The sequence below is a fragment of the Molossus molossus genome, unplaced genomic scaffold (genome assembly GCF_014108415.1).
Source record: "Molossus molossus isolate mMolMol1 unplaced genomic scaffold, mMolMol1.p scaffold_m16_p_19, whole genome shotgun sequence".
Lineage (NCBI taxonomy): Eukaryota > Metazoa > Chordata > Mammalia > Chiroptera > Molossidae > Molossus > Molossus molossus.
In genome coordinates, this window is record NW_023425354.1 from 27,433,025 (window position 1) to 27,454,554 (window position 21,530).

Sequence of the window (21,530 nt, forward strand, 5' to 3'; positions counted from 1 at the left end):
TATTTAAGGGAATGGGTTCCTCCTAATAGTGGAATTTCAGGAATTAAGGAAGTCAGTTGAGAAGATATTTTGGAAGAGGGACTCTTTCCAGTTCCCTTAAGCACACACTATTTAAGCAGCACCGATTCTACTTGGTTTTAGAAGATTAGGCTTCTGGGAGAAAAAAACAAACTTATGCCTTTATTTTTTCTCATGCGCTGTTTGGAATCTCCCTCAGTCCACACTTTCTCTTGCCCCCTAGAGAAGCAATGTCATTCATCCCTAATTCAGCCATAGTTAAATGGCAAGAGAGCTTGTGTTAAAAGAGCACATTACACTATTCAAAATACTTTTTCATGCCTGGAATATGATCTTAGAACACAGAGCCAAGGGTCATTTAGAGATCAGTCCCTGTGATAGCACAGAAACAGGCAGGCTAATCAATATTCTCATACATCTGGCCATCTTTTACAAACCTGGCATATAATTAAGATTCTACAATGTATTAGGTAATCCTTAATATTTCACCGGCTTTTTTTCTCAAGTGTTTAAACTGTTTCTTCTTATTTTTATCTTCTCATTCCAGATTCTGTAAAAGCTACCTCATAGGGCTATTATAAAAATCAAACTAAAAATTTTAAAGCTCTGTACAAATGTATAGTAATATTTCTATAATAGGGAATATATTCTTTGTGTACCCGTACTTCAAATCTTTAATGGAAAGGGGACGGGAAAAGATTGAGAGGTGCCAAGAGATTGATGCTAAGGATTGGCATGGGGATTCTTTACATCAGTTCCTGCCTTGTCCACTTTCTGGGAGACTTCAGCAAGTCGCTTTAATTCTCCATCAAGAGAAAAATGATGATTTTCTTACAGATAATTATTCTTATTGTAGAGATAGTAATAAGGATTAATTAATCAAAGTGTATTAGAAGATTTAAGATTTAAATTTTCCTGCAGAGAGAACCTGGGAGGAAGGTTCAGATACAGCCCCAAGTCACAGTGATGAGCTAGAGGTGGAACCCTGACATCTAGGCACTTGAGCCTCAGTGCTAATTATTAGCTCACTTTCTCTGATAAGAAGGATAAAAGGAAGAGTTTTTGTTTTTCCTCATTACAAAAACACCTTCAATTGTCTTTGGAGATTTTTTAAGCATTGCAGATTTATTACCCTGAAAATAGGATTTGTAATGAGGGGTGTTCTCACACCATTGTTAGCCTTAACTGTTCTCTGGGAACAGTCAGAAAAATCATTGAAACATTAACAGGACAGTGGGCTAAGTGCCAACTCCTCTAATTGTTTATTTATTTTTTCCAAGTGACAAGAAGTTGTTGGAGTTTCATACTTCATTTTATATACAAATTGAGGTCCTGAGGGAGAGTATCCTTCATGTGAAGAGCTCTCCCAGTTACAGGAGAAAACTGAGTAACAGTTAAACCCTCAGGGACATCATTTAATATTTCCAGCACTTCACATGAGCTTCCGATACTCTGGTCTTCAAGGGGGAAAGCTGATTTATACCTTCAGTCGTTAGACAATATAAAGGTGAGGTCAGGCATAGGCATCCTTCATCCCCTATACCCTTGCTCATGGGTCCCTTGGGCAAGGTGGAATCAAAGTATTTCAAATGGTAGAGGTCACAGGAGTGACACCATAAGAGGTAAGAGAGCATAGCCTCCTTCCTCTACCAGTGGGTCTGACACCCATATATCTTCATATTGCCATTGTTTCCACTTGAAAAATTACATGCAGTTGGTTTTACTTTTCCTTTCCTTCCTATTCTTAAAACATGATTTCCACTCCCAATTGAAAGTGTAATTTATGTCAAAAATAATGATTATGTGTTTCTGATTATTTTTTAAAAAGGCGAAACCTCTAACATAAATGCAAGACAACAGGTGTCTTGTTTTATGGCCTTGTACCTTTCCAACCCTATAAATTAAAATCATATCTGTGTTCTTTGTGTCTTTGCACTGATCTGAAGTTGTCTTTCTAGGACATCCTAGGAATTCTGTGCTCTCCGGCTCAATGCCTCCTACATGGCAGTTTCCAAGTAAATTTTTTTTTTAATTTTTTTTTCTTTATTGATTTTTTAGAGAAAGAGGAAGAGAGAGGGAGCGAAAGATAGAAACATCAATGAGAGAGAACATCAATTGGCCACCTCCTGCATGCCCCCCACTGGGGATCAGGCCTACAACCTGGGCATGTGCCCTGACTCGGAATCAAACCGGCGACCTCTTGGTGCATGGGTCGACACTCAACCACTGAGCCACGCCGGGTGGGCATACATTCTTCATGATATTTTTATCTGCAGGTACTTTATCCAATTCTGGTCATGCTCAGTGATACAATACTGTTTTGTAAATTGCAACCCAAGTTTACACACTAGAGTTCTGACCCCAAATTTTATGAGATTATTTCATACCCTTTGTTACTTGTGAAATACTACAGATCTTCAGTGGAAAGAGTCCTCCTGTTTTTGAGTCCTCTTGCAATGGAGGAAAAGCTTAAGCAGAATTAAACCTACGGTAAAATGAAATACAACATTGCAAATCAGTTTTATTATTATTTTTTTAATCCTCACCTGAGGATTTTTTTACATTTATCTTCAGACAGAGTGGGAGGGGAAGAGAGAGAGAAAAAAAGAGAGAGAAACATCAATGTGAGAGAGACATATCAATTAGTTGCCACCACAGGACCCCAACGGGGGCCAGGGACAAACCGCAACTGATGTATGTGCCCTTGGCTGGAATCAAACCCGGGACTCTTTGGTTTGCAGGCTGATGCTCTAACCACTGAGCAAAACCGGCCAGGGCTCAAATGAGTTATAAAATTGCACAAAGAGCCCTGGCCGGTTTGGCTCAGCGGTTAGAGCGTCGGCCTCCGGTCCGGAGAGACCCGAGTTCGGTTCCCTTTAAGGGCGCGTACCTCGGTTGCAGTTTGTCCCCGGCCCTGGTTGGTCATGCGGGTGGCAGCCACTCGATGTGTCCCTTTCACATCGATGTTTCCCTCTCTCTCTCTTCCTCTCTCTCCCTCCCACTCTGTCTGTACAAAAAATGGAAAAATGTCCTCGGATGAGGATTAAAAAAAAAAAAAAAAAAATTGCACAAAGACACCTGGCTGGTATAGCTCAGTGATGGAACATCCTCCCATGGACTGAGAGGACCCGGTTTAATTCCCAGTCAGGGCACATGCCTGGTTTGCTGGCTCAATCCCCAGTAGGGGGCGTGCAAGAGGCAGCCAATATATGTTTCTATCTCTCCCTCACTCTAAAAAAAATCAATACAAACATTAAAAAATAAAATAATAATAAAATTGCACGTAGACTACAGATTATTAAAATATTCTTAAAACAATACCTAATTCAGATATGGCTTTGTGTAAGTGTTTTTAATAGAATGGTTTCTCCTTTCTTTTCTGGATTCCTCTGCTTTATACCCTTCACATCAAGCTTAGGAATTTAGTGTATTCAACCATTCAGAATGGACATCACTATGTAAATATGGACACATATTGTAAAATAGCTGTAAAATGGTATTTTTCCACTTCCTAACTATTTTTTATTTTTGTCAAAATAATATAGATTTATAGTTTTTAGAAATCAAATAGTACACAAGCAGTCATCACTTCCCAATACCAGAGTACTGCTCTCCAGGGGCAACCCTTTTCAATTCTCTCATCATTTCTGGTGTGTACTTCCACATTTCTAAATAATATTATTATACAGATATTTTTTATTTATCAATTTCAGACATTATCTATTGATTTCATATAATGGCAGAGGAGGATTTAATACACTTATCTCATCCCAACCCTCACTTCTCCTCCCTTCATCTTCCCAACATGATTATATCATAATTTTTAGTTAGTTTCATTTTAGGGTTTACATGATTTTAACTGTGTAAACTGTATTTACTGCCAACTCTCATAAACTTTTGTAATTAAATTTTATTTTCTGTTTTTTCTAGAGTTGGCAAATGTCGTGGCTTTTTCATTTGATTGATTTTCTAAGTCACCATCTTTAATTCTTCCCAAACTTTGCAGCAGGACTATAACATTCCTCTTTTTGACTACTATTTTCGATGTGGTCAAACACAACAGATGATCTAGCAGTTCCATTTTGTTCTTGGAGCAGCTCTCCTGTAGACCTTTGTCCCCCTCCCTGCTCTGGTCTGGCTGCTCTGGAGGCCAGCTGACACCCTCAACTTCCCTTAATCTCTTTCCTTTGTCAGAGTCACACCTGGATCCAATGTCACCTTCTTTCTTGGTGGACTCCCTCATTTTGGTGGAGCACTCCTCTGGTGGCATCCTGAGAAAGGCTGCCTAGGAGGTAAATTTCTTAAGACTGTGTGTGTCTGAAAACCTCTTTATTCTACCTTCACACTTGATTGATAGTTGGAGTGTAAAAATGCTAATGGAAATCATTTTTCCTTAGAATTTGGAAAGTTTTGCTTCATTGGCTTCTAGCTTCTTGATTCTTTGTGTATGACCCAATTTCCACCCCACCCTCCCCAATTCAGAAACGTTCATGAGCTCCTCATTATCCATTGTGTTCTGAAATTTCATAGTGATTACAAAGGTGTGAGTCACTTTTCATTCATGTGCTGGATGTCAGAAGACTCATAGTCCTCATTTTGAGAAATTATATTGTTTCTTTCATCAGTTCCTACCCTTTATTTTCTATGTTCCAATCTTTTTATCTCTTCTGTTTTGTTTTCTTTTTCTTGATCTTTTTGCCTTTTTTCTTTAAGATTGCCTCAATTACATCTTCTAACTCATCTATTAATTTTGTTTTTTATTTTGGCTAGCATATATTTTATTTCCAACTGTTTTTTCTTGTTCTCTGACTGCTCCTTTGTAAGTATCCTATTTTGTGGATATAGTGTCTGCTCATGCCTCTGGGTATATAATGACGTGTTTGTCTGTGTGTTTGACCATTTGGGTTTTTAATTTTTTTTTCTACTTCCTAGATTAACTCTGTTTTCTCGTGAGTTCCTTTTTTTCTGTTGTATGTTTTGGTCTTTATCTTTCACACTGGAAGCTTTTCTACAAATGTCTGGTGATCCTTAGGCCCTGCTTACATTTAAAAGTAAGGCACTAAAATGCAGATTGAAACTTCTGTGTGCCAAGGTGGAACATCAATTTATGGGCTTCACTTTAGAAAGCCTAAAGTTAAGAGTGATGGGGGGGACCCAGGCATTTTGCTTTGGTGCTCCCAAAAGTTAGTATCTATAAGGGTTTTTTTTCTCTGCAGCCATTCATTTTTTTCCAGAGAAGGACCTGTGAATCTTCTGGTGGTGCCATTGTACACAACTGCTGGGCTCCTTATAACCAAGCAGTAAAAGGAGGCTGGAGCATCCAGTATTCAGGACATAAACTATTACTTAATTTGCCTGTTTCAGGATGCTTCTCACTCTGCACTAGGTTGTGTGTCCCAAGATTTGGGACCTCCCTGGTTTAGTTTCCTCACATAAATTAAACCCCTCTACCAAGGTTAGAGAAAGATTGTTACCTAACTATAGGGGGAAAAAGGTAATATTATTCTGAACTGGAGTCAGAAAACTCTATTTCTCTTCTTAACTCTGTAACAAATTAGTCACATTACCTTGGGTGATGTTACATAATGACATCATTGAGTGAGTCACATAATGACATCATTGAATGAGTCACATAATCTGGCTAGTTGGGCTTTAGTTTCCCCAACTGCAAAATGAGTTGCAAGGTCTTGCTTCATCACTGCTGGAGAGCCCTGTAACCTCTCCATCTAAGAGTACTTCATTAAGGTACCTATGCAGATGCTAAAATAAGGGATGGAATATTTAGAAGAATTTCCTTGACAAGTATTACTACCTTCTTAAATTATGTTACATTTTAGCAGTTGCTCCTACATAGGGAAATCTTAGCTTTGGTGAGGTAGGATATGCTTGCTTAGACTCTACATCAGAGCTTTTCTTTGTCCCTCCTTTCGTATGTTCTGCACAGTTTGGCCCATGAGAGCCCAGTAACTCCACCCAGCAGGTGGGGCTAAACATTTCTGTGAACCTCAGACAGGAGGGTCACCCAGGTACCTACCTCTTCTCTGGCAATGTCAAAGATCAGATCCCACTTCAAGGCTAACATCCTGGACAGCTCTCAGGCTCCATTTGGCAGGACTAGTACTAAGATCCATGAAATTTGGGCTGAGAAATATAGAATTAAAACATTCTTCATCTTGACTTTACATTATGGTTATGACTATAACATTATTCATTATGGAAAATGATTGTATAGCATGGCTTAGCCAAAAAAACGTACTGAATTTTGAACTTTTAGAAAAAACTGAGTTTATGTCTGATTCTTTTTTTCCAGCTGTGTGAGAAAGTCCCTTACCCTCACTGAGCCTCAGTTTTAGCTTCTGAAGGCTAGACTGTTGAGGTCTTTCTGTCTGTATCAGAATCAAGGAGGTGTCATAAAGGAAAGCATTTTCCAAACACTAAATAAAGTTCTATCCAACTGTAAAGTATTACTGTTATCACTGTTACTATTCTACCTATTTGATCATGGAAGCCTGCATTTCATGCTGTCTCTCCTGTCTGCTTCATAACACCCAGGCAATTCCATAATTAGAGTTGGCTTTCCAAAAAGTTCTTTTTTTCCCTCTAAAACAAATGAATCCAGAACCAATCTACCTTAGCTATCCAATATGTGCAGCCTCTTTTGTTCATGAACAACCTTAAGGTAATAAACTGGTATGCCCCTGTGACAGAGAAAAATGTTGGAGGGAAATGGGTTTCCATCTCAGGCTTCTAAGGTTCTACACCAAACAATAACAAGGGAAAAATTATTCAGCTAAACATACCTGACGTTCATTGGCATCCAATATGCCACCCTCCTCGCCAGACGTTATTACTTATATACCTGCCTCTGAGAAGGGCTGCTCGGAAGAGCTACTCTACTTTTATCCGACATACATTTTTAGGGACTTTTAAATAAACTTATATAGAAATACAGAGCTGCATGTCTTCTAAACTTTGCTATTTCATCCGTCTGTACCAAGCACCGTGAAGTAAAATGGATGTGCCTTCAGCTTTCTACAGCCCTGGAAAATGAACCAGTCCACTTAACAATAAATGGTGGTTGGTTCAAACACACATGACTGGTCTAGTGAAGAAGAAAAGAAAGTTGAGCTTAATGAAGTTCAGTGTCTGTGTCCCTGTGCGTGGACAGGAAAGGACGAGTGTTTTATAACTGTTTATTGGAGTTAATGGTAATAAATTCCTCACTTGTGATGCATTAACTTTAATGTTTTCATTACTTGGTGATTTAGGTTTTCCCTTTTCACATTGTAAATCATGTTGTCCCAGTAGCAGAGCAGGTCGAGTGCCTGCCATAATGTTCATAATGCTCAGGGGGGAAAAGAATAGGTTCTCTCTTTCTCTCCAGCACCGTCTGACAAAAGATACTTTGCCTCATCCGATTTGCTACTTTCTAAGTAACCAATAAAGACAGACAGACAGATGCATCTGACAGCAGCCTGGCAGAATGTGACAGGCCTAGTTCAGATCCTAGAGAAGGACAGTCTCCATAGTAACTTTCCAAAAGTATTAGAACTGAAGGTTTTTCTTTTTTCTTTTTCTGTTTTTTTTTTCTTTTTTGTTTGTTTGTTTGCTGAGTGTGAGCCCTTGTTTAATGAGCTGTGCAAATAGATATTGAGATTTAGTGTTTTTATTTTGCAATTACAGACTCGATTTGGTCGGAAACTTTTGGATCTAGAAACATCACCCTCATTTTCACCTCTCTCATTTTTTTCCTTGCAAAGTTTAACTTCAAACTTTCTTGAGTTTTGTCAAATGAAACAGAAGAATCAAGTAAGATTTTAAACCTCAAATGTGATTTTTACGCTAAGGTTTCTTTTTTTTTTTTCCTATCTCCAATTCCATACTGCTACACAAAGACACCCCGGAGCTGGCTGTGCGTGAGGTCTGGTTTAGGAGTGGCATTTTGTCCAGTAGATGATATACACCAGGTCAAAGCCACATTGCGAAGATCACTGCATTCCCATCAGGTTCTTCCTGATGGGGTGTGAGAGTTCTCATCAGATCACCCACCCTGAAATACCCCAGAGAATCACGATAATTAGTTCCTGAGTCTTCTTTATTATTTTCTGCTTTGTTTACTTTAAAAGTTATTTTGATGCAGTGCTCTGATGATACCTGGATGTCTTTAGTTATCATTCTCTTCCTCCTTAAAATCTTTTGGTTTGGAGAGTAATTAAAATAGAGATGCCTAGATTCTAATATACTAATCCCCATGTAGTCTTCACCATCAACACTATTAAGTACGCACACACACATAGGATGTTTGGGTACAGAATGCAAACAAATGTACCTGTGGAAGTTTAAAGAAAAATAAAAGAACAAGACTAAGGAAGCACTATAAGGAGAGACCAAGTTCTCAGCCATTCAAGGTCTACAGCTCAGAAATTGCTATTAATAGCTATTTTCCAAAGAGTATTCAGTTATTCATTTAAGTTGCTAGAGTTTGGCTCAGTCCTTTGTCCATTTATGGCTTCCTCTGAACCCCATCCTTTGATGCTTTCCTGGAGATAAGATCTGAGGTGAATAGAATTGGTGTCTCATTGAGGCTGTAAAATAGGCTCAGAAATTTAGTTCTCTCCATTTGGAGTTCATAGTATTTTTTCCCTAAAATTTTCCCCAAAGTCCTCCTTGCCCTCTTCCTATCATTCTCAGTACTATTATTCATCCTGACTCCTGCACTCCCCACGTCCTCCTTACTCTCTTGGCTAAAGCTTCCTTTATAACCCTTTTTAAATTTCTTTTTTTACATTTCCAACCATAAGATTAAAATAGTGAATATACAGGAGAACAAAAATTACTGTTTGTGTCTTGGGTGAAAATGATTTACCTAACAAATATTCACTCCCAGATTGCCTTCTTAGATCACAGGTCCCATTAGGCTTGAAGCAGTTTCAGTTCAGTTTAACAAACATTTATTGGGCACCTACTGTGTGTACTATGCCTTTGGGATACAGAGAGAAACAGGTATACAGATAACGAACTACACTGCCCTCTATGAAAGGGACCAGATTTCCCAGTGACAGCTTTTCTTTAGTCTTAGAAATTAAATAATTAGCACCGAACTCCTTAGTGTTAACTGTGTATATTTTAGGGAAGGATTCTCTTTAATCCCCCATCAATTCAACAATTATTTAAAATCCAGCCCTACTGTGATGAGTCTCAGCTGTCCACATATTCTAGTTCCTCTGCAATCTAATTCATACTCTCCTTACCTAGACCGTTGTGGTAAACCAGTTAAAACGTGATTTCAAACCCAGGCAAGGCTCTTTTTTTTTTTTTCCTTTTTTCTGTGTTCTTATCACAGTCCAGTAGAACAATAAATAGATAGATGTAAAAATGATATTTTGTCATTCATTTTTGAAGATATGCTCTCAAGTGATACATGTATAATGCTCATCTGCTTTAAGATGAGGGAGGAATACAGTGATCCTTCAAGGTGTGTAAAAAGACAATGTAGCATTTTTAATCCTCTCCTCCTTTTTAGAATCATGAAGCCATTTAAAGCATTGCTGCCCAGATTTGTATCAGGATTCTCACTTTTACTGTTGCCACTTGCTGTGGTTTAGCTGCTAAAGAGACTTTATGTAGTTTAGATCTTTGTGGTTCTATATTAAGGATGGATTTCTAGGATAAAAATAAAGCTGTTGGTGCTGGGTTACAGATAGGTGAATTAATAAAATCAGGAGAAATAGAGGCTTCCTGGGTTTAAACAATTTGTGTGGAGATTACATGAATTCTCAACATTTTTCCCACCATAATACATTCATATGCTTAACTCACTTCCAGGGAATACACACAATTTTGAAGAAACAGTTTTTTTCAAGGAAATAAAGCACTGTGGAAATTATTTTCTCTCTCTCTCTCTCTCTCTCTCTCTCTCTCTGAGTTTACATAAAAAATTAGTCATTATATATTTAAGGAATAAAAAAATTTAAAAAAAACAATACAAAGAGTAAAAGAAAGGATTTTACCAAGTTTATATTTCTTTTTGCAATAGCTCTTAACAATTCATCTCATCATATTTTATTGCAATATTCTAATGCATTTGCAACACCCATTACAATCATGAAATTAAACTTAAGGAAATACATTGTTAATAATGACCCTCAGAGGAAACTGATTTACTTTCTATTAAAAACTCTATGGTATATAAGCATTATACAGTAGTACTACTTAAGCACCTTTTGTTACAAGAATCATCACCAAAGTTTTCTGGAAATAAGCCCACATAAGAATTAAATATTTAAATGGTGAAATGTTCCTTATTTTTAACTTTAGCAAGATCTTTATTTTTTATTGTTAAAAAACACTTTAATAGTTTTAAAGCAGAAGCTGTTAGAGTCAAGTCTAGATAGCTAAAACTGTACTCCTGAGTTCAAATTTACAGATAAGTCTTTTGTAAATAGTTCTCAATAAACTATCCTTCCTCCCCATCCTCCTGCCCCAGTTCTTACAAAACTTTGGTCAAGAGTAGAAATATATCCAGGCAGATGCATATACCATATAATAGCAAGAACAGTAAAAACCAACTAATGACTTTGGGTTTTAAAAATAGAAGGCAATTAAAATGTACTCAGAGTTACATTAAGAAAAGCTTTCATGGGGTAATATTTAAACAGTCACAAAGGTTAAGAAAATACTGATATCAAAGTACGAATGACTACAATGTTAAAATAGACAAAAACTACTATACAAGAGCCTCTTTTAAAATAAAAAACAAACACAACATATGAGTCAGGATCATTTTCCTGTTCTACTCATGAATTTTAGTCTTTGTATGTATAGGGTTGGTTACAATGACATCTAGTAGAGTTTCTGATGACATCGGATGGAGTTTCATTCCAACTTTAGTGGGTGGTGGTTCTTCCTAAGGAACCTCTCACTTGTGATTGCATCTTGGTCATTGTACAATTTCAAAGTAGTGCAATATTGCTGTGATGTGCAGAGGCATGAAGATATATCCTGTGTACAGTGCCATCCCCATGATGGAAACCAGCAAGGACTTGAACACAGTCCACTCCCAGGGCTCCAGCATGTAGAGCTTCGTGACATTTGCTTCCAGGCCCATGCCAACACCTTCCCCACCATGTGCCTCCTGCATTGCAGTCCAGTGTTAAGCCTCCAGTTTATGTCCTAAAGCCCCTGGCCTGAAGTCCCACCTTCCTACCACCTTGTGCCCATTGGCCCACGCTGCCAACGCATGCTTAGCCCACCCACCCCTGCCCTGCATACACTGTGGGGCAGCCCGCCAGAGCCCCGCCTGGCCAGTGATCATTGGCTAGGCTGTGGCCTTCAGGAATTCTTGATTGCCACAAAAATAATAGTACATAGTTAGTCACCCTAGACTGTAGCATAAATAATATAAAGTATAAGTCATTTTTAATTGACTTTTTCCCTTAAGAAAGCTTATCAGAATGCCAATGAACGGTATTATTAAGAAAAACTTTGAATCTATTTATTCTAAAAGTGAATTATCCAAAATCTCCACCCTTTAAATCACTCACCTGATCAGAGGACACTACTGCATCCTGACACTATGACTGAGAATCAATGATTATATTGAGTTAGTCATTCTTTTAGATTAACTATTTACACCTACCAGATGCTATTGATTATTACCATTTATTAAGATGTGAGAAGTTAGCATACCTGGAGTTGGAAGAACTTTTTTCTAATCCTTTCACTTTTTATAAGTAAAATCGAACTGAAAGTGAAAACATTGGAGAGAGCTTCCTCTAAGACCACAAGCCTGTTGGATAATTAGTGTGGTGCCCCTTTATAGAAACAAGAACCTTAGCCCTTCATGAATGTTCATGGTTTCTGTATGTTGCCTTACAGCTTGGTATTTCGATTGAATGTTTTATGAAAAGAAACAATTTGCATATTTGGCTTAACTTTTTTTAATCCTCACCGGAGGATATTTTTCCATTTTTGTTCAGAAAAAGTGGGAGGGAGGGAGAGGGACACATTGACTGGTTGCCTCCCATACAACCCCATCCAGGGCCGGGGACAAACCGCAAATGAGGTACATGCCCTCGGCCAGAATCGAACCCGCCACTCAACTCATTTGTCTGTGGCCGACGCTCCAACCACTGAGCCAAACCGGCCAGGGCTGGCTTAACTTTTTTCTTTCTTTTTAAACCAATGCTTCTGCCTTCAAGAGTAAGCAAATCATATCTAAGACGCCTGTGTGAGTCCCCCACTGGAACAGGGCTTCAGTTTTCTAGATATCACTCGGTGTCAGAAGAGGTTTCATAAACTTTGGTGACCAAGCAGCATTTTTTGAAGCTCCAGATTGCTTCCTCTTGTGTTTTCTTTACCCTGTGTATCCTTTGATTACATTCCCATTCTTTCTTTTATTTTGCTCTGTATACCAATTCACCTCTCAGATTTCACACAGCTTTGCCATAGAAAGCAATTCCACAGATAAATCAGCCAGTACACTAAAAATTAAATAAAAAATACAAGATCTTAAAGTAATTTTTTGACATAAAATATTAGAATAATCATACATCGGTCTGTTTTGTTTTTTTTCCATATTTAAGTGGGGTCTCTTTTGTGGGAGAGTGCGGTGGAAGACCCTATCTTTCCTCAGCGGTTTCTGAGTGTGTCTCCTTAAGTGAAGCTCAGGGTGGTGGAAGGAGCATGGGCTTTGCCAGCTGAGCAGCCTTCAGCAAGCCCCTGAATGTCACTAAGCTTCAGTTTCCCAGTCTACAAAGTAGAGCTGATAGTAATACATACTTCATAGGGTTATGTGGAGCTCAAATGAGATGTAAAAATGCCTGATAAAATTGGGATTAAAAACTTATTTTTTATTTCTTACCATTTTTATTAAGATATACTAGTTATGCCCTGGCCGGTTTGGCTCAGTAGTTAGAGCGTCGGCCTGAGGACCAGAGTCCCGGGTTTGGTTCCCACTAAGGGTATGTACCTCGGTTGCAGTTTGTCCCTGCCCCGGTTGGGGTCATGTGGGTGGCAACCAGTCATTGTGTCTCTCTCACATGGATGTTTCTCTCTCTCTCTTCCTACCTCTCTCCTTCCCGCTCTATCTGAAGAAAAATGAAAAAAAAAAAAGATATACTAGTTATAATTATTTTGTTCCTCAATCATCTGCTTTTCTTCTTAGTACTACTGGCCTAGAATCTCTCATGTATTTTCTTTATCTTCAATATAACAAGATTTCTTCCACAGGTTTTTACACTATTTGGTCTGTTACATGGATTAACAGATTTTTTTTAAAGACCTTAAAAAAGTTGAGGGGTTATAAGAGCCCATCAGGATCTCCTGAATGCTGCCGCCTGCATTGGTTTGCTAACTACAAATGTATCACGTCTCCCATTTTCAGGTGTCCTTCAGTCCAGCTCCAGTTGCACTTGTTTTGTTTCCTAGCTTCTATGTCACAGCTTGTTAAAGAACTTGATTAAGTACATTCCATTCACTTCCTTCCTTTCATCTGCTATTCAGTATGTTTCTCCATTAAGTTTAAGTTGTCTGCGTGGTTTCTCTATCTTTGAAACTTTTAGATCCTAAATCTATTATTAATGATTTAGAATTTTTTCACCTTACATGTGTTGGTCTAAACTCCTTAATAAGTGAAGCAAGATGACAGAAAAGTGTAAGAAATAAGTGTAAAATCAGACAGCTATCAAATGGAACCACGGAAATTAAAGAACTATATCAGCATGACCCACAGGACAAACAGAGGAAGAGTCATTAAAACCATCTTCCCCGTTAATATCATGCTCAGATGAACACTGCCTGACAGACATCTCAAACTGTCAACTTATTGACTGATTTCTGAAAATTGAGGAAAAAAGCAAAAGGTAACCCAGAAATGCAAGACGCTAAGGAAAAACAGTAATGGACTTATTAAAGAAGGCCACAGAAACCAAATACAAAGAGGGTTTAATGAACAGATTTAGGATCAACAACCATCCCACAGGCGAATACTATGCACCTACCCCCACCTGCAATACCTGTTCCCTTTTTGTACCTTTGAAATATTGTGAAGTATGTGTTTGTCACTTGTCTGCAGGGCACACACACTAGCGATCTGCAAATGAATTGGAATTGCCATGGAATTCCCAGCCTTCAAATATTAGATTTTCTCCAACCTCATCCACCCAGCTCCCCAGGTCCCTTATCATAGATACTTAAATGAAGGAACCGGGTAAACTTTACCCAGCCTGAAATTCACCCCTGGTAGCTATCAGTCTCCAGGCTGGATGGAGTTGGTTTGGCCCCTTTTCCAAACTATTGAAAAGAACTTGAATTAAAAGGGAAGGAGACAATTGGAGAAGTCCACAATTTGAGGTAGGGACTTGAACAAAACATTTTTCTTTTTTTAATTACTGATTTTCATTTCAGCTTCAGTTAGCAAGAGACCAAACCAGCTACCTATAATGAAAGTTCGCAGGCACCTGGTTTGTTCTGCAGGCGCTGCAGGCTTTTTGCGGTGGAAACTGTGTGGCCTCTTGTGCTGTTTGCCTTGTGTGGTGGTGTTGCCAACTGATTTCTTCAATTCTCTTTTTTCAGTGGGCTAGAACGCAGCTAATTAAATAGGCCGTGACTCACATAAGCTCCTGTGTCTTTTTTATTGACTGCTTTATGGAAATGTATCACACTCTAAAGGGTCCCCATGTTGTTGCTGTGAGTAGCTGACTGAGGAGTCGTGTTTGGCATGGAGAGATGGAATTCTACTCTGTCGTTTTTTATTGCAGAGTTGGGAATGGGTGGGATACAGGGTTTAAAGGAATCTGGATGAGGAGAGAAGGATGTCTGAGAATTTCTTTTATCTTTATCTTCCATGAAAGTTGGGTGGCCATCACTTCTGGGTAACACACCTCTCTGTTGATCTTATCTTTATGGCCCCATATCATTCAGCTAAGGGAATCTTTTCTTTATATAGGCTATTCTGACAGTTTTAGTTAAGTGTAGTGGTAGAGAGAGATTATGACACTACTGTCATTCTGTTTTATGCCGATAAAATGTGATACACCCTTAGGTTTATCCAAGAGAACCATTTATTCCCAATAAACCTAAATTATTTTTCTTTTTTTTTTTCATTAAGGTTGTAATATCTTTTTTCAGGTAATAGACAAAAAAACCTTGATTTTTTTTTTTTTAATCCTCACCCGAGGACATTTTTCCATTTTTTGTTCAGATAGAGTGGGAGGGAGAGAGATGGAGAGAGAGAGAGAAACATCGATGTGAAAGGGACACATCGAGTGGCTGCCACCTGCACTACTCAACCAGGGCTGGGGACAAACCGCAACTGAGGTACGTGCCCTTAGCAGGAACCAAACCCGGGTCTCTCTGAACTGCAGGCCAATGCTCTAACCGCCAAGCAAAACCAGCCAGGGCTTGATTTTTTTTTTTTTAATTGTATACTTAAATATAAATATTTCTGCCTTAAAATAGCAACTGTTTGTGGCTTCTTCCTATTTTTATTATCTTCCTGCAAAGCATTTACATACTTTTATTATGCATTAAGTAGCTCTGCAGATCTGTTCTTTTGCCAGTAGGTGTCAATTCTAACATGCAAGACTCCTCCTGTTTCATCACCCCAGGACTGTGACTAATGTGTGCACCTTCAGGATAATCAATTCTCGATCAGTAGAATCCTGAACTGACACTGAAAGGGGAGAGAGCGTGGTTGCCACAGTGGCTTCCCATCTTGGTTGTCTAGGTGTATCTGATAAGTCATGGAGCTGATGAAATTGAGCTCAGAGTCATCTTTACATTGAGAACAATTCTGTTATTGTACAGTGCCTTGCACATAGAAAATAATCAATAGAATCGAGATTGATTTTTTTATTTCCTAATTTTTTTCCATAGTCATTCCAAACTTCACCTATAATCCCATTTTTCCCACTGCTCACAAGAGAAACCAGGCAAGAGAGTTCATCAATACAGATTCCCTCTAATAAGAAAGCAACATAACACATCTTACAAAAATACAGCACATAAAATACTGCATTTTCCAGCTCTATTACTCTTCAGAATCTTGTTGGTAAATGACCAAGAAAGAAAATTTAGCAACTCATTCAGTGCCCAATTTTAGAATACCAGGTGTGACGTTGGGGAGAAAAGGTGGTGACGGAGCTATCCCTAGTCTCTTAGAATTGTTGATTTGAAATTCAAGCGTCTCTGCTGCATTATGTCTTTGTTTTCTTGGTGGTAACATTCTTGGATTTCAGTTGGTGGGGAGAGAAAAGCCGCATGCTGATAATGTACTGAAAGTAAATGAAATTAAATAAGCGAAGCAGTGCTCATCACTACTTCCTTCCCCCCTGGGTAATTCAATTCAAGCTCTCTCTCTGATGGCAACTCACAGGGACTGTCTCTGTCACCCCGCTGGGGCCTGGAGTCTTAACATCTAAATAAAAGTTTCACTCAAGCATTTTTTATGCTCCTGCCAGCAGGATCAGTGAGCTGGTGTGGGCACATTAATGTAATATTCATACTCACAGACTCTCCCCGCACACGAGGCAATGTCTTCCCATTTTCATAATTATAGATGTTCCATATAATGGCATTTAGATTTGCATTTAAAAACGGAGGTTTGAAGTCTAATAGAACGTTTAACATGTCTTTTATGATTCAGACTCTCAGCATCTTTAACAGATAGCTGTGTCTCTAAGTTTAACAAGACCTTTAAAAAGGTGAGGGGGGACCCATGGGAAGAAGAGATGAAAACTTCAAGCTTAAGGAATCCTGTTTTTCTTATCTCCTGTGTTTTTCATTTAATTTTTGGGCCTCTAGGAGTGATTTTTGAAAGTGCTGCAGAGCGGATGGGCTCTGCTTCAAAGGGTCTTTTCAGTCATACTGGGTCCTCATCCCACCCTCAGTGGGACCCGTTTCTATTTTCTTAGAGAGCATTTTCAAAGAGATATTAGAATTTTCAGAGAGATGGGAGAAATGAAAGGACCCTAGACAAGCAAACTTTCCTTTGCTTCTATTGATCTCCTGTGTGCACCCTGAGACTCCTCTGGGAGGATTTATAGCAGCCACAGAGTTAGCTAACTGTAAAACACACAAATGAAAACCGTCCATGAACAAGGAATTTGAGCCTGGCCGGTGTGGCTCAGTGGTTGAGCATCGATCCATGCACCAAGAGATTTCCAGTTCCATTCCTAGTCAGGGAACATGCCCAGGTTGTGGGCCTCATCCCCAGTGGGGGGCATGCAGGCAGCCAATCAATGTTCTCTCTCATCTATGTTTCTATCTCTCTCTCTTCCTTTCTCTCTAAAATCAATAAAGGAAGAAAAAAAAAACTAAGCTTGTATAGTGCAGTGAAGGCAGAGGGGGATGGGAGCAGGGCGGAGATGTCACTATGGGTAAAAAAGGAGGGACATCTGTAATACTTTCAACAATAAAGATAATTTTTTAAAAAAAATAGCCCTGGCGGTTTGGCTCAGCGGTTGGAGCGTTGGCCCACAGACCAATGAGTCACGGGTTTGATTCTGGTCAAGGACACATATTGTGGTTGTGGTTCATCCCTGGATCTGATTGGGTCGTGTGGGAGGCAACTAATCAATGTGTCTCTATCACATTGATGTTTCTCTCTGTCTCTCTCTTTCTCTCTTTCTCCCTCCCTCCCACTCTGTCTAATGATGGAAGGAAAAATATCCTTGGGTAAGGAATAAAAAAAAAAAATTAAAAAGAATAAACCTAAGCTTGTAACAACTTAGAAGTAAGAGACCATTTTAGTTGCATTTTACATTGTCTTAAAATGTTATTTTTAAACAAAAGTATGTAAAGCCCTGAGCAAAGTAGCCATCACTGAATAAAACTTAGTTATTGCAGGAGATATTTTTTTTAATGTATAATTGAAAAAATTATCCCACCCAACAGTCTCAAGATATTATATATAGGTTGTGCCTTAATTTGGTTTGTATTTTGTTTGCTTTCTAAATTTTTTTTTTTTTTTTTTGGTACGTGCCCCAAACAGGAACTGAACCCGGGACCCTCGGGTCCTCAGGCTGACACTCCAACTGCTGAGCTAAACCGACCAGGGCTACTTTCTAAATTTTTTAGGGCAAACCAAAAGAGATTTGGGTTTGAGGACTAAAAATAATAAATATTAGCATTACACTAACCTACTCCTTTCATTTCTCCTAATGAAGAAATATAGAATTATATTTTTGGAAGAGTTTGTGGTTTTAGTATTGTTGTTGTTTTTCTTTTTTTCTTTTTATCCTCACCTGAGGATATGTTTATTGATTTGAGAGAGAGAGGAAGGGAGGGAGAGAGAAAGACAGAAAGAAAGAGAGAGGTAAACATTAATTAGTTGCTTCCTGTACGCACCCCAACTGGGGATTGAACTCACAACGTTTTGGTGTATGGGATGATGCTCCAACCAACTGAGCCACCCAGCCAAGGCTCATTTTTTTTTTTCTTTATTGATTTTAGAGAGAGAGGAAGGGAGAGGGAGAGAGAGATAGAAACATCAATGAGAGAGAACACTGATTGGCCGCCTTCTGCATGCCCCGCACTGGGGATCGAGCCCACAACCTGGGCATGTGCCCTGACTGAGAATCGAACTGGCGACCTCTTAGTGCATGGGTCAACTCTCAACCTCTGAGCCACAGCGGCCGGGCTCATTTTATTTTTTGAGGAGTAAATTCCTTCCTCTTCATCTCTGTTCTTTGCCCCTCCCTTCTATAAAATAAGTATAAACTCCAGTGGTGGAACATGGATTAGGATCTTGACTTTTTAATATATTTATAGCTAACAAGACTAATTGAAAGCCAAGAATGTTAGCAGCATGCAATTAAAGACTGGTGTCAGTCAGGATCTTCTCTTTGTAAAGGATTCTGCCATTCTTAGACTTCTTCCCATGCTTTGACAAAACCAGGATTTGGCCATTATTGCCAAGTTCAGCTTCCATAACCCTTCTTTGTGTGAACTTAATAAAATTATGTTCACTAAGGTGGCTGTTTGTTGTTGTTGTGTTTTTGTTAATGAATATATGTTTATTGTTCCTCAGATGACTGTCATTAAATCTTGTCTGTGCTGGTAGCTATTCATTTGACTTTTGATTATCTCAATGTGGATTATCCAATTTGGGGCTTATATCCACAGCACATTCTTAATTCTCTGGAGTCCTTTTCCGGCCAATCAATACATATTTAGGTTATCTCCTCTTGCACAAACGAATGTATGTTTAGCAATAGATATAAGGAAGAAAGAAAATTTACTTTTTTTCCCCAATCTAGTTGTTTTATGTTGTGTTGTGTTTAAGCAATTGTCCTTCTGTACCCCTTCATTAATGTAGATTATTGAAAGTAGCCTAAATAAATGACAATTCTGTCAGGTTTCAACAAAGCATTTTGCTATTGTTCCTTTTAGGAATAGAAGACTTCACAAGAGGAGCTCAAGAGCTTGATAACATCATCAAGCAAGGATACTTGGAAAAGAAAAGTAAAGGTACTGATCAGACCCACAAATCTCAAAACATTCCAGGAAGGGAAGGGAAATGAGGAAAAAGAAGGCTAACCTAGCAGGTGCCTTCTCTATGCCCAGTATTGTACTAGGTAGGTGGCAGGCAAAAGGAAGAGAAGAAAAGAAGTTTGATGGGTAGGCTGAAGAGAGATGGCCCAAAATTTCAGCAGATTGTCAGCTTCATTAGGATAGGGACTGGTTCTACCTTGCTCACCTGGTACACAAGATGCTTAATAAATACTTGTTGAATAAACAAATGAATGCTATTCTTGTTCTCATCTCTCAGTGTCCTCCCATGAAGGGTGAAACTGTGTTGCCAAGAGTATAATTTTTATATCATGTGTGAAGCAACCACTTTCAAGTTTCAGAGGGGCCCCAATCTTAACCTAACACTCATTTGATAGTAATAGGTAGTACAAGGGCCGGAGTCCCAGGTTTAATACTCAACAGGCAAACTGGCCTAGTACAAAGAAAATTTTTCTTGTACCCATGGCCTAGAGCATCATTTTGATTTCCTAAAAGGCAACACATAAAGATATCATGAAGAATTTGAAAAGTATATGATAAGATTTGAAACTGAAATAAAGGACAATAGATAACTTTGAGGGGTCAGAGCAGGCAAACCCTGTTTAGAACTTGGACCTTTAACTGAGTGAGTCCTCTGGATTCTGAGTCAATATGGGATAACCCAGGGGAGTGAAAGGGAGGGTTTTACAGTCCATTAACCTGGGAAATAAAACAATAATACACTGGACTGTGTATTGTTGGATTTTACAGACTCTTCAGTGATTGTAGTTATCTGAATTTATGTTCCTTACTGCTGTTCCATTTAGATCATAGTTTCTTTGGATCGGAGTGGCAGAAGAGATGGTGTGTTGTCAGCAGAGGCTTCTTCTACTACTATGCTAATGAGAAAAGTAAGTGTTCTTCATTTGCACAGCAGCATCTCACTCCTGGATGCAAACACTTCGTAAATTCTCAAGCACTTAGATCTCAAGATAGCAATCCTTAACTAACACCCATAAAGGGACCTGCTTGGGAAAGAACTAGGCTTGAGTAAATAATACCTTGGCTATCACCAAACACTCAGATGACAATTTAGAATTTATCTCCATTTAAACACTAGGATATTGTGGTCAGCATATCTAAGGCTTATCTTTTATTATGACTAATAACAACATTATCAAGGTTGAACACTTTGGCATTTTTTTAAGGAAGAAAGAACCTCAAACTCTTAATGATATAGTTAAAAAATTGAAAATAAATGAATTCTGAGAAAGATTTAAACAGTTTACCAGTGGCCCAGAAATAAAATCCTTAAATCTAAACTCGCTGAGAATATGCTGTAAACTTTATTCTTCTGACTCCTGGGAAGTAATACAGTGGACATCCCTAGAACCATGGAGTATTGAGACTCAAATGGTTGCTGTGCCCAAGAGACACCCTTCAGCCAGATGGCAGCCATAGCAAAGTGTTGACTCAGGCCAGAAGCAGCTTCTTAATAAGCCACCACTAACTCAATCAAGCATAACATTCATAAGCTCTCCCTAGAAGAACTCCCATCCATGCTTATCACAGTTGCTTAATTCGTGAGAAGGAATAGAAGATATTAGCACAAATTGGAAGTGGCTACAAATATATACAAGCTAAAAATTATCACTGCAGGTGAATGCAGACTTTTCAAATAGAATATCCTCCTACAGATTCAGACTGCCCCTGGAGTAATTCTATAAGACAAGAAGGGGATTAAGTAAAGTAAAACATCAATTTTTGTGGGGACATTTCTTGTGCTCTACTGCCTTGGTACAGAGGCCAATGATCCAGAGTAAATTCTTTCTTTTCCTTTAGATCATTTTCTGTTTCTGCTCTCTTCCTTCTCTCCCAGACTTATTCCTCTCCCAATGCCTAGATATCCAGTCTAGGGTATAATCAGATGTTTACCCCCATTGCCTTTGAACTTTCTGTACCTTTAGCACTAAGGTAGCAGAAAAGACTGCAACTTTGCTAAATGACTTGGAATCCTTAAG

The 21,530-nt window shown here is 38.7% G+C and overlaps 1 protein-coding gene across 1 annotated transcript in view; it reads left to right on the forward strand.

Annotated features, from left to right (window-relative positions):
- Positions 1 to 21,530, forward strand: part of SKAP1 (src kinase associated phosphoprotein 1) — a 287,139-nt gene that overhangs the window by 219,859 nt on the left and 45,750 nt on the right. Inside the window, exons 5-6 of the mRNA XM_036267707.1 lie at positions 19,411 to 19,488; positions 20,337 to 20,420. Of these exons, the coding sequence (XP_036123600.1) occupies positions 19,411 to 19,488; positions 20,337 to 20,420 (162 nt within the window). The remainder of the gene's footprint in view (positions 1 to 19,410; positions 19,489 to 20,336; positions 20,421 to 21,530) is intronic.